Consider the following 13,949-nt stretch of genomic DNA (forward strand, 5'->3'; position numbering starts at 1 on the left):
CAGCTGCAGAATAACCTTACGGGTGGGCTCTGCGTCTGTTCTGTCTCACCTAACTTTCCTAAACCACCAAGTACCAGCAACTTAATTAAGAAAGTTCATCGTGGCAATGCTAATAAAGGCCGCTCTCATTTAGCATAAATATTCTCATGTAATAAGTATTAATAATGTGTGTGGTGTGCACCGACAGTTCTGAGGAAGTATACTCGACACCTATAACATTATAGCATAAGTGTAATCCACTTTATACTGGTGAATTGTCACGTGCTTCTTGCGAGCAGACTCCGGGAGCAAGGAGGGTTTACTTGTCCCAGGATCAAGAGTGTTTATTTCAAGTGTCTTCCAAAACTCTCTTTCCTGGAACAGGCTCTGTAACAGCAACAGGAAAAGAAAACAGCAAACAGCCAAGGGTATTAAAAACATTATGCCCTTGGGAGCAGCTATATGGCAAAGCCTTTCCAATAGAATTTACTATTGTTTATCTAATGGCATAAAAAATACCTGCAGGAGGAACAGAAGCCAGAAAGCTCATCCATGGAGACACCCTCTGGTTTGCCTGGAAATCTCGCATCACTAACTCCAGTATGGCAGGTTCCGCAGGGCTTCCTCCGTCCTTTCTGTTGTGTGCCTTAAGTGCCTGATTTTACGATGTTGCCTTTGCTTGCTTGCTCAATCCAGTTATGGCAGTCATTGTGCTGGATGTTGCAAGAGCCTGATTTGATGGTGTTTTACTTTCCACCTGCTGCTTCTAACTATCCACGATTTGCTATTTGTTCTTTTATTGTTGCTTGCTACATATCCAATAAACTCATTCGTTCAAAGCTGAGAGCAGGACCATCATAGGTCATTTCCTATACAGAACCCAAGCTGAAAACAAAAAGCAGAAAAGAGCCGATGCTCACAGATCCAACATTATCTCAAGGAAAACAGAACTGAGAATGCCCCAGACAAGATCAGGATACCCACAATGAGGTAGCATCAACACCACACACCACTCAGCTAAAAAGTGTATGCCCCCAGTGGATTTATGATACTTGTCCTTGATTTGAGGAGCCTAGAGATAACAAATAAAATAAATTAGGTATGACAGGAAAGTCTGTGGACTCCAAAATGCCAAACCATTTCCATAGAGCATGTTGTAACTGGGAATCCACAGCAGATGGGGAAGACAGTTTGCTCCAGGGTCAGGCAGAAATGATTTTTAAAGTCAACCGTCTCGATCTAGGTATGACTTTGTGCAAGTCATTTCACTTTCTTGGACTCGTTTCTTCATCTGTAAGTGGGTGTCGAGGTATCTGGCTCAGAAGGCTGCGAGGTGCCTTCCGTTGTCGAAGACGTCACTAGACTTCATGCGAACTCTCCAGTGGGTAACACTGTGTTTGGTCAGCTTTGCATTTCTAGCACCAGAACCATCTTGTCTCACATTAATTGCCCCAGTGTGCTTGTCCAAAGAAAGAAGACGGGGGGAATAGAGAGGACAATGGAGCCTTTTATGGCATGTCTAAACTTATCGTTACATTAATCAATATATATCAAGGGCTAGGAATGTATCCCAACTGGTAGAGGACTTGCCAAGCACATCAGAGACCCTGGGTCTGATTCTTAGCACAGCATAAAACTGAGTATGATGTCACATGTCTGTACACCCAGCCTTGGAAGGCGGAGCTAGGCGGATCTCAGGCCAGACCACCACTGGCTGGATTGTGAGTTCAAAGCAAGCCTGAGATACATAAAGTCCTGTCTCAAAAAAAATGTCTATTATATCTATCTATCTATCTATCTGTCTGTCTGTCTGTCTGTCTGTCTGTCTATCTATCATCTAATAGACAGGCAGACATCAGGATGAATTTATTTAATAGATCTATTTTTAGATCTATATGTCTCAATTTTGGCTTTGTGTGAAATCTACAATTGCCCTGACCTGACTTTTCTTCAACAGGCGACTATTTTCTCAGTTTGAGAATATGGGTGATTTGCCTAATGTCTCCGTCTCTCTTCGCACACTCCCGTGCACCCTGAAATCAATCCGGAAACAGAACCCTTATCTCCTGAGAACCTCAGCCCAGGAAAGCCTTGCTGAAGCTCCCCTCCTCCAGCCCTCTGCCAGCCTTTGTCATAAATTGAGAGCTACATAGTTACCTGTGCCGTGCAGCTTTAAAGCGGCAAGCTGTCTGAGAGGCGCACAAATATTGTGACTCCCCGCAATGAAAGCGTCTCTCCCGGGAGCCAGGAAGAGAGAGCGTGTGGAAATCTTAACCTCTTTGAACATGCCATCCTTTAAGTAAAGCTCCTATTTAAAGGCTGTCCCAGGAGACGGCGCGCTTGTCATCTTCCCCACAATCCTTCGCTGTGCACTGTTTATTAGTGAGACGGCTAATGTGCAAAACGCAGGAAGGCCAACTCCAGCCCCCCCCCCCCTCCCCGCTTGGTTCAGGAACTGTCTCTTTTGAATGGCCAAGCCGCCAGGAGCCCTGCAGTTAGAGTCTAGATTTCTCTGTAATTGCAGTTTTAATCTCTCCCCAGGCATGGATCTTTAAAAGGGCAAAATGGTACGGTACAAAAAGTGGTTTTAAAATTAGACATATCTAATTGTAAAGTCCTTGGTTCCTTACTTACCGTGTGACTCTGAGGACATTGCTTCACCCCTTGTCGGTCTTAGCAGACCATCGTGACAAAATGGCATAGGCTAGGCGATTTGTAAACAACAGAAAAATGTTGCTCACAGTTCTGGAGGCTGAGAAATCCAAGATGAAGGCCGTAACCCATTTAGTGTCTGGTGAGGACTATCTCGTTTTATGGCCAACATACCTTCTCAGTATGTCCTCACAAGGTGGAGGAGGTAGGCAAGATGGATTCCCCGAAGTGTCTTTTATAAGGACACTCACCCCATTCTCATGACCTAATCATGGGCTTAAAGCCCTACCTCTGAATACTATTTACTGTGGAATCAGAGGTAAGATTTTACTACATGAACTGGGAAAGGCACAAACATAACACCCCGTCTAAATTCTTCATCTGTAAAGCCTGCTTTACGGATTGTTATAGCAGTCTCTCGGGTGGATGGAACTTGACTGGATGCTTGTCAATTGGTTTTCCAGTGGAATTTCCAAAGGAAAAGCTGTAGAATTCTGAAGTCTCTCTTTCTATGCCCCTCTCTGGGGCCACTAGAGCTGAGAGCAGGAAGCTGTCTCCGTGACCTTCCTGTTTGAGGGCTTGTCTGCAGGGCACTCTTGTCTGAGAAACATAAGCCACGCAATGGCGCACTTAAGGCAGGCTTCTGAGTACTCAACAAAGGGCAGTGAGTCATGCCTGCTGTTTGCCTTCTTGCCAGCCATGAGTTTTGATCGTACTGCATTCCCTTGAGGAATGCCCGCTTCTCCTGGAGCAGTTCTTGGCAGCCCTTGGAAATGAAGTCCCAGCAGCTTGGTTGTAGCTGGCTTGGTACAGAGCAGGGTCAGGACTAATTATTACTCTGGTGGCGTCTGAAGCCTCTTTCTTGTTTCCTCCCTTCTCCCCCACCATGCTCCCTGCTCTGTCTTAAAAGGCACAGACAGTTGTCAAAACTGGGTTCTATTGGAGCATTGAAAATACCCCCATGGCCTGGAGAGAAATACCTTCAGTGCCTTCCACTGGGCAGTCAGTGGGGGTGACATAGGAGACTTTCCTCCCAGCCATGGGACACAAACTATTGTACCTCTGTCCAGGAGCTGCGTTACCCTCTGACTCTGGGCAATCCTGACATGCGCACATGCCAAGGCGGTCTTTCTCCCTCACACTCTAACCATCTTGTTCACTCGTGGGGTAGGCAGTATCTTGGAATGGAACAGAGAAAAAAACTGACTCTTTGGATTTTAAATGTGATCTATAATGAGTTAAATATGGAGTAATTAATTCTATGTTTTCAAACTAGGACTGATTTCTTTTTTTCTTTTTTTTCTTCCTTTTCCCTAACCCTAACCCTAACCCCTAACCCTAACCCTAACTCCTAACCCTAACCCTAACCCCTAACCCTAACCCTAACTAGGACTAATTTAAGAGCATAAAACGTAACGGATGATAGACAGTGAGCAACCACCATGCGCCAGGCATTGTGCAAAACACTTGTTAAAAGCTGCCTCCCCCAGAGGCGTGTGAACTCTGAGATACCGTCAGGTTGTCTTGATTTCAGTTGGGGTTGTGAGTTCCGGTGGCCTATTATATTGAGTAATCCATTATTTCATCTCTGTGAGTCTCAAGGTTTTCATCAGTTTCCCCAGTGGAGCTGTATTCCCTTTGTCTGGCTTTCAGGTTCCGGTTTAAATGACCCCTTTTAGAGACACCTCCCTGAGTAGAGCAACCTTCCCATCCCCTCCACCCCTGTCTTCCATCATGTCACCCTGTGTATTTCCTCCCAACCGCTTATTATCGTCATCCATTATAAACACTGGCTATGAGGCGCTCCTCTTGAGACCAGGCTTGCTGTCTAATTGCAGGAGATACAGCCCAGAATACCAGCTCCCCTTCTGGAGCTTACATCCTAGTGGGGCCAGCCAGCCAGCCACACAGAAAGCTGAAAATAAGCAAATGACATCCCGCGCCTCCTAAAGTGCCATTTCCTTGGTGTCACCGTTACCTCCTTAAGGATGAGAGTCAATCTGTCTTGATTTCTACTGAATTCTCAGTCTCTACCACACTGCATTAGGCATAGCATATTCTTCAAAACTAAGGCAAAACAAAGAAAGAGTAGGATTTTGAAGAGTAAAGGAGATAATTGTAGAGATAAAGTCGATAATCCATGCTAAATCTCTCAGTGTAGTGCCTGGAATGTGGTAAACACTTAATATAAGTGTTGGCTGTTTTTCAATTAGATTACAAAGCTGTGCTCTTAACTACTTTACCACACTGGCTATAATAACAGACATAATAATAACAGATTATTATCACAGAATTATATATAACAATGTACAATTACTGAATTCTACTGCATGCCGTGAACTGTCTAGGCACATTAAAAGAATCTATTTAATTATAGTGCCACAATAATCCTGAAAGTTGCACGTCTTTAACTACCAAATTCCTCTAATAAAATCGAGACTGGGATGAGCATCAAAAATGAATACAAGCAAATGCTGTGCAAGCTTAGGGGTGGAGACGCAGGTAGCCAGGAGGCTAGGAGAGATGGAACTGGGAAGGCACTGCTGGAAAAACCCTAGAGGGGGCAGGATGCTGGCAGAGTGATGGGTGGTGATAGGTGGTGGGATGCCCAGGCAGAGGAAAAGACGGGGAGCAAGCACTGAGCAGTGCTCCAGACAGAGGTACATGAAGAAACCTTGCGGGAGGACTGTGAATGGTAGGTAAGATGTTCCTCCAATGACAAGGGAAGGGATTTGAGATTTATTCCGTAGATAATGAAGAGCCGTTGAAGGTTTTAGGCAGAGAAATAAAAGGTACCAAAAGTGTGAGCTTTGGAAAGATTTACTCGGCCCTAAGATAGATGATGGGTCTGAAATTGCTTAACAAGCTATTGTAAGTGTCAAACAGTGGGAGAGAAGAGACTTGTTTGCGTAGATGGTGCCGATGACAGAACTTGGGAAGCAGGTACGTGGAGCAACATTATCCGGCCCCCGTGAGGCAAAGGGAGGCGTCAGTCTCGGCTGTGAGGTTCCAGCTTTCAGTCTTTTGACCTTTTCTAATGCATTTAACAAAATGTTAAGTTCAGAACCAGGGAGCTAATAGTTTTTTAACTCGGTTTTTTTTTTTTAATTCTCATGAGTGTCTTAAAACTTTTTCTTACTTATCTCTGTTACTTCACATGGCTTTCTCTTGATAGCACGGTGCTGTGGTGCAATAATACTACAAAGATGACATTCAAAGCAGGTTAAGTTGAAATAGATTGAACTGAATTATGGGATAAAGCCACTCTCCTAGTTTTCCTTCTACGGCTGTGATGAACACTATGGTCAAATCAGCTTGGGAAAGACAGGATTTATCTGCCCTGCGTGTCTTGATTGTAGTCCTTCGTTGAGGGGGTGCGGAGGCAGGAAATCAAGCAGGGATAAAACCTAAGGGTGGGAACCAAAATGGAGCGTATACAGGAATGTCGCTTGTTGTCCAGGGTTTGCTCAGCTTGCATTCTTGTACAACCCCAGACTACTTGGCCAGAGGTGGCACTGCCTGCACTGAGCTGGGCCCATTCCCATCAATCACCAACAAGAAAATGCCCTATAGCCTTGCCTGCAGGTCACTCGGATGGGGGCACTTTCTGAGTTCCCTCTTCCCAGATGACCTTGTCTTGTGTCAAGTTGAGAAGCAAACAAACAAACAAACAAACACAAACAAAAACAACAAGGCACAGCTGCCGTCTTGGTTGCCAGTAAAATTGAAGCAAGCTTGTGGTGTGTGTGTGTGTGTGTGTGTGTATGCGTGTGTGTGTGTGTGTGCATGTGTGTGTTATTCATGTGTGTGTACATTTGGGTGCAATTGTTCTTGCACATGTTTGTGTTAGTGGGGGCCAGAGGTTGATGTGGGATGTCTTCCTCAATTGCTCTCTTATTTATTTATTTATTTATTTATTTATTTATTGAGACAGGGTCTTCCTTTGAACCTGGAGCTCATTGTTTCAGCCGGACTGGCTGGCTAGCCCCAGGAACTTCTCATCTCTGCCTCCCAGCTCTGGAATTAGACGTGTGTGTCTCTGTACTCAACTCTGTGTGTGGGTTCTGGAGATCTGAACTCAGGTCCTCATGGTGTCCTGGAAAGGATATTACAAATAGAGTCATCTCACTAGCTCTCAGGTTCTGCTTTCAGGATCTAAAGATAGGGGAAAGGCATTCCAGTGCACCTGCTCCCAGCTTGAGGCCATGCCCAGTTATTTTACAGATGGCTGGATGGGTGGTGGTTGAAAGGCCTGGCTCCTGCACCAGCTGGTCTTTATGTACACCTGCTCACAGGTGCCGCAAGGTCAGAGATGTCTGAAGATGACTGTTAGCAGGTGTGCAGCCTATGAGAATAAAGTTATGTTGCTGATGACCTTCACCAGAATCATGCTAGATTTGGTAGGTAGTTGGGGAAGTGTGATGATTTAAAATATCGATTTTTTACATGGAATGCATGTGAATTGAGGGTGCTGTGTTTGTAGTTGGTACTTGAAGCAGATGCTAGGCACCCTGAAGAGAAAATGGAGCTCAGGAATAACTTACCACAGTAAAAACAAAATTGGCCTCCCTTTATAACATAAACTTGATGTCACAAAGAGGAGGTGATCCTAAGTTCGGGTATATATTTGTGTTTAAGGGTCATCTCACCGAGGATACTACGTAGCATGCTTGATGGCTGATTGTGGCAAGACTTTGATATTAATTTTCATTGGTTAATGATTCTTCCAAAACTAAAAGTTTCAGGGAATCCGAGAAATTCATATTCTTGATTCTGGAACTATCCCAAACACTAAAAGCAATCCATTATCAAACTTGTTCTAACAGATGCACTGACCCTGGCTTTCCTGCTCTGTTGCCCGCCTTCAGCTTGTCCTTCCAGGTCCACACTGGTACACTCTTCTCTCCATCCCGGCCATGTTCCCACTCTTCTCTCCATCCCGGCCATGCGCCCACTCTTCTCTCCATCCCGGCCATGCTCCCACAATGGTACACTCTGTATAAAACTCCCTTCCCCTAGAATTTGGTTGGTTGTGACCTGTGAGGAAATGGAAAACCGATTAGAGTAAAAAGGGGTGAGGTTGTGTCAGGCTGGTGGTTTAAATTGCCCCTCCACCTAGCTCTTTCCCTCTCCGAATAGCCCCCCTCTCCCGGCTCACAGGTACATCCCTGCCCCTGGGTACACAAGTGCCCTGTGGTTTCCCCACCTTGCCAGCACCTTTGTAAATAGCCCTTTATGAGATTTTCCTTTTGAACTGCTCTATTTGGGTGTGGCTTTTGTTTCTTACTGGGATGTGGCTGGGTGATACCCCTTGTCTCTTCACATCTGCCATGTTTTTATTTTACCTCCTGGACTTCCACTGGGGTGAAGAAAAAAATCAAGCCCCTTTCCCATCCCTTCCGTATCCTGCCTCTAAGTCCTGAGCAGGATTCTACTCTTGTGAGCAGCCTTTCTGCGTACAATTACCCTTATTGTAGGAGCTTTCTCTTGATAAATTCTGGGTTATTCAGGATGGACAAAAACCATATTCAGAGTGTCTCCTCATCTCGTTTCTGTAAAACAAAATCCTTGGTCTCTCTAACAGTTGGTTCTATGTAGCTGGAATTCCATTCCAAACGTTAGTTCCTAACTGCGGGTTGTTTGGGTGTCTGGTGACTGTGTTATTTTCCCTGAAGTCAGACCACACCCTTCAAATGGTGTTCTGGAGATGGTCTCCTCATTTAACATGTTGCGTTTTGTGTTATAGCCTTTCCATCTGTCCTTGCACACTGCCGATCTTTCCATAGACAGCTAGCCCTACCTGCTCCTTTCACAGGTTGTTAGGCTCCCCCATTCATTCTGTGTGTCCTCCCAGACTGGAACCAGCTTCCTAACTCCATTTCTCAGCCCTAAGGTGGTATCAATTTCTTGTGGTTGCCAGTACCTAGTTACTTCTTAGCTCCCTTCACCCTCGCCCGACCTGTGAACATAATTTCTGCACTAGAAGCATTGGTAACTTCTGAGTTCCCAGCTTGTCATCTGTCTCCTTGGGTTTGCCATCTATTTCCAGTGGAAACTTCCACTGACCTCTACGTTTTAATGTCGTTTAGAGACTAAAACACAATATCACTGCCATTGCCCTTGCTTAGAGTCTTACTTCACAGATATTTCTTCAAGCTCATCAGAAATCAAATGTAATTTTCATTGATTTGATTTCTAAAAAAATATATTCTGGACTCCAGGAATAAGCTGAATTCTCAGAATTTTGAGTACAGGATCTTTAGCAGCTATTCGGGAGTCACTGCAGGCAAAGGTGCTTTCTTGGGGCTGGACACTGATATTTTTCTGGTGTACTGAGCTAAACTGGTCTTCCTATTGGCCATGAAAGTCATTATTGTCCCTGTAATCTAGGGTTCAGCCAAAGCCGGACAGATTGTCTCTTGGTCTGTTTCTCCCAGGCTTGGAGAAAGGGCAATTTTTGAAATCAATATACCTTTAATGTGTGCTCAACATTCTTTCAGCAAGATATGAATTGGGATTGACTAGGAATGGTTTTGATTTCAAAACGCATTGCCTATCTTGACGTGAGTGAGATTAATTACATATTTTGGAGAGAGATCATATATATGAAGGGATATGGAAGGTAACTGGTTCCTGGTAGAAAGGCAAAGGGACTTCACTCAGTAGTACTCAAATTGCTCCCTTCAGAAAACTGAAGTTTGATTGTGCATACATCAGATGCCTTCCCATATGAATAAAGTGGGAGGGACCGTGAACTCTCTCACAGACAGAATGTATAGAATGTGTAGTACCAGTCTTCTTATGTTAATTAGGTAGCATCTTTATAAACGATGGGATTCCCTAGCCTCAGGAATTGGGGACTGGAGCTGACTAACTGAAGGTTCCCAAGGAGGAAAGGGTGAATGGGCAGGACTAAGAACTTTTCCCAAGGCCTTGCTCTCCTGTAGTCAATGGAGGAGATGAGTGGAGGCTGGCAAATCAATCCAGCCACGTGGATGGCATTTTGTACCTTTCTGAGTTCGGGCTGTTCGGGTTGGCCTCTTGCCTTGGTGTTATCATGCGTGCTTACTGTGATGTGTGATGCTGAACTAACACACGGGAGGGTGTATAAGCTCTGTGCCCCGTGAAACTCAGCTCAGAAAATCGATCACATGGTTATTGTTTATTATTCTCCCATCGGTGGGCTCCTCTGTTTTCTTCTCAATGATCATGTATTGGTCACTTTTCTTCTGGACCTGGAACTTTTGATGGTTGGTACCTCGGAGCTCTGCATGGCTCCTCAGGGAAAGATAGAAAATACAATGATCGTTCGTTCATTCTCCCCTCCGGAAAACTGAACTTCAAGGGCAGATGCCACTTGGATGGCATCTGTCACAGGTACTTCTCCACTGCAGTGAAGCAAGAGGACACATGCCTTGAATGTTTGCTCAGCATTAATTTAGGGAGACAAGAGTTCAAATCCTCCAACTTCACTAATGTAGGCTATGTTTTAGAGACACAAGGACTTTGTGGAAAAGGGCAAACAATTCTCACCAACCTAACCCATACACAGTTCAACGAAGGATAAAGGAGGTTATCCACTGCAATATTAAATGACCCTTCCATAAGTTAAAAGCAAGAATGGTCATTAACTCTCATTTTAAAAAAGTCCTCATCACTTTGAGTTGAGCTTCTTTTCATTCTCTTCCATGCCTGTTTTAGTTGACACTCTCTCTACCTCGTTTAAGCAAACTTGTTCTCTGTTGCCTTAGTTTTTTTTCTGTTTCTCTCAGACATTTTCTAGTATGGCCTCTGGCTGACTGTATGATAGCCTAAACCCTTTATCATTTCCTTTAGAAATGAAGTACCCATGGTGTTGTTCGATGACACAGCTTTCGTGGAACATAGCAGCACATAGGTGTGGCCTCCTCATGAAAACCCAGTCGCATCTTTTCAAATGAGGGTCCTTTAACAACCAGAGTTAGAAATGACTGGAACGAGGAACTGTTTGACAACATACCGATTTAATGCAGATCCAGAACATTGAAAAGAAACCACCACAGCTGAGCATCGCAGGGAGAGGTCAGACCTACTGCAGAGTAGATTACCTGGGTCTCCTTACAAAGCCTCTACAAATAGAACTGCGGTCTGCATATACAGTCTTCCTTGGTGGCTATCCATACCGGCATCTCCACTCTGCAATGGACACTATCAAACACAGAAGGGAAAGTCCGAAAGTTTAGAAGGCCTTGGGTGACAGCGTCAGCCAGTCCAGAATTTGGGCGTCACATGGATGGCTCTTCTCGCTTCTCCCTGCTACTGTATGCCCAGGGCCTTTCTTCTTGGACACTTGCATTTTCTGCGTATGTGGAAGATGCTGTCTACCTGCTCAACCCTTGGCAGGCAGTAGTAAGGTGTCCCAAGCCCCATGTTAAGCTGAATGGCTTCTGTGTTCCCAGTGTCTCCAGTGTGGGCCTTATTCACAGTCCTCCCTTCTCCTCTGCAGTTTAGTTCTGGTTTCTTCTTGCCGCCGTCTCCAAGCCGCGATGATGGCTTCATCGTCCATTTCTTCTTCCTCTTGTCGGTTTGTACTTCTCCGATACTGGGACTGCCGGCCAGACGCAAACCTCCCTTCCTCTCTGTTGTCTGTCCTCTCTTTCTCTCCCTCCTCTTCCGACCTCATGAAGCTCTTGGAAAATTTCCTCTTGGCCCCAAACTCAGCGAAGTCTGACTTAGATGACTCTTCCACATCTTCCCAGTCCCTGGGCCTGGTCCAGTTTGGACGTCTTGGTCCTGGGGACTCTTCCCCGTCGGAGGGCTCGGGGGTCCGGCGGAAGATATAGGGCTCTGGACTCTCCTCGCGGGAGCTCGCCGTCTCGCTGAATGTGGACCTGGAGAACTTGTGAACCTCTCTGCCCTCTTTGGTGGTGGAAGATGAGACCCGTGAGGTGTTTCTCACAGTATTGCCGTCTGCTTCGTGGAAGGAGGTGTCCTGTTCCTCTGAGCGGGATTTGGAGAACTTGTAACTGCAAGATTTAGACTCAGTTTCCCGGAGCAGGGAAGACCTTGTGTACCTCCCCCTGGAGCTTCCAGACCAATCACTTTGGGGAGGAGACTTTTCTTCCGTCCTGAGGCCGCTCAGCCACGTATTAATATTGCTATCCATCTCGTTGCCAGCTCTGTGGCCATTTCTATAGAGATCGGAGATGGCCAGGGAGGAGGAGGTGTCTGTTTCGGGTTTCTGGGAATTACTGCGGGAGGAATACCGGAAACTTCCGATGGCACTGTCTGTGTCCTCATCTCTGTCACCCACGCCGCTGTCCTCATCATCCTTGGCCTTCTTCTTCTTGAACAGGGAGCTGCGCTTGTTGTCTGAGGCCAGCTTCTCCATCTTATACTCGGACATCTTCTCCTGCAGCTCCATTTGCATCTCTCTCTCCTTCCGGCCGAGCTCCTTCAGGTCCACGTTGTCAGCAAAGAGGCTGTAGATGGGCTTGCTGGTCTCCCTCACTCTGTTCCCACTGCCTTCTGCCCCAGAGGTCAGTGAGCTAGTGGAGGACAGCACAGACTGCGCGTCGGTGCTAGGCCTCACCTGGCTCTGAGGCGGTAAGCAGCCACTTAAGGAGGAGCCGAGCACGGAGACCTGGTCATCCCGCAGGCAGCTGGCTGCTGGCGCTGCCTTCATACTCGCGACAGATGGTGAGCGGGACAGCAAGAGCATTTCATTTTGCTTCTGGGCCAGGGTTTCATTGACGACGTTGGCGATCCAGTTTTGGATACTGGCAATGGAAATGGTGTCTCCGGGCCCCACTGGCAGGTTAGGCAAGGGTGTGGTGGGCATGTTGCTTGCAGGCTGAGACAGGTGAGAATGGTGGCTCTGGGTGCTGAGTACTGATGCCGTGTCCCCATCTGCACTGACAACCGAGGGGGCTGCAGACCAGAACGCAGACAGGGGGATGCTCCTACTGGCTGCACTGTCTGCCTCCCAGCTTCCCATGGACTGGCTCTCTTCCAGCGTCTGCCTGCTTCTCTCCAGTAACTCCAGTCTCCGTTGCCTCTTCTTGGCCAAGGCCGCATCCTCTCCCCTGCTCATCTCTACCACCTCCTCCTTGTTCTCACTGCCCACCTTTTTCTGGTGTTTCAGCTTCCAGGCCTGGTAGGCTGTCAGGTTGACATCGGAGAGGCTTGTCTCTCCGGCTGCCTCTTCAGCACCGTGCTCACTGCTTCCATCTCCCACCTCCGAGTCTTTCTTGTGAAATCCAAACTGGATTCTCTTAACCCTCCACCTTTCTAGGGCCGTGAGCTTGTCCTTGTTCCTGCTGCAGAAGTTGTAGAAGGAGCTGGCCTCGGACAACACACTCTCCTCATCATCCTCTCGAACCCTGCCCCCTGCCTCTGAATCCGTGTCCATCTCCTCCCTCTTGCTCCTGGAGTGGTACTTCCGCGCAGCCTCCTTCTCAATCTCAAGCAACCTCTCGTTCCACATGTCCCAGGTGCTCTCTGAGGACTCAGAGTCGGAACAGCGTCTTCCGCTGCGGCTTTGGCTGCTCTTCTCCAGTTGCCGCTTCAAGACCCGGATGTCATGGCTGCTTACACTCTCTGAGACGCTGCTCTCGCTCAGAGTGTGCCTGCGCCTTCTGCCGGCATAGGAGCTCTCTTCCTCCTCTTTCTCCTCCCGACTCCACTGTCGGTGCCCTTTGCTTTGGTACCTCTCATTTCGGCTCTGCCACTCCTGGATTATCCTTCCCACATCCCCATCCTCACAGTCGTCCTCATCCAGGGCAGAGGAGGCAGAGCAACTGCCCTTTCTACTCCGAGCAGCCTCGCCCTTGGGGAGGCCCTGCCCCTTCCTCCACTCCTCACACAGCTTCTCCTCTTCCTCTTCATCAATGAGGGTGATTGGCTTGGAGACCCGGCTGGCCTTCCCCAAGGAGGAGCCACTCAGGTGGCTGGTGGCATCGTCTTCTTCTTCCACCATCAGTGAATTTACTCTAGCCCCCAGTGTGCTCCCAGCATCCTCCTCAGGCTCCTCCTCGCCATCCTCCTCTTCCCTCTCCTCCATCAGCTTCTCATTGAGCTCCCGCAGCTGTTTCAGGAAGCCGTCATTGGGGTAGATGGCCCGCTTTCTGCGCACGGTCATCAAGGCCTCCAGGATGGCCATGTTGTGGAAGATCATCAGGTAGGCGACCACCAGCACTGCTGACCTGCTGATCCCCATTTCGCTGCTCACCAGGACTTTCCCTAAAGGCAAAATGAGCACAAGAGGCAATGACGCAATTGCTCGGCTTCCTCGTGCTGTTTTTCTAGTGTCTTATCTTGATGTGTTGACCCCTGGGTGT

At 47.2% G+C, this 13,949-nt stretch overlaps 1 protein-coding gene across 1 annotated transcript in view; it reads right to left on the bottom strand.

Annotated features, from left to right (window-relative positions):
* Positions 1 to 9,689: 9,689 nt before the first annotated feature.
* The window catches only part of Styxl2 (serine/threonine/tyrosine interacting like 2), a 31,214-nt gene continuing 26,954 nt past the window's right edge, over positions 9,690 to 13,949 (bottom strand). Inside the window, exon 6 of the mRNA XM_075988501.1 lies at positions 9,690 to 13,851. Within this exon, the coding sequence (XP_075844616.1) occupies positions 11,087 to 13,851 (2,765 nt within the window). The 3' untranslated portion in view covers positions 9,690 to 11,086. The remainder of the gene's footprint in view (positions 13,852 to 13,949) is intronic.

Source organism: Microtus pennsylvanicus, chromosome 10 (genome assembly GCF_037038515.1).
Source record: "Microtus pennsylvanicus isolate mMicPen1 chromosome 10, mMicPen1.hap1, whole genome shotgun sequence".
In the NCBI taxonomy this organism is placed as follows: domain Eukaryota; kingdom Metazoa; phylum Chordata; class Mammalia; order Rodentia; family Cricetidae; genus Microtus; species Microtus pennsylvanicus.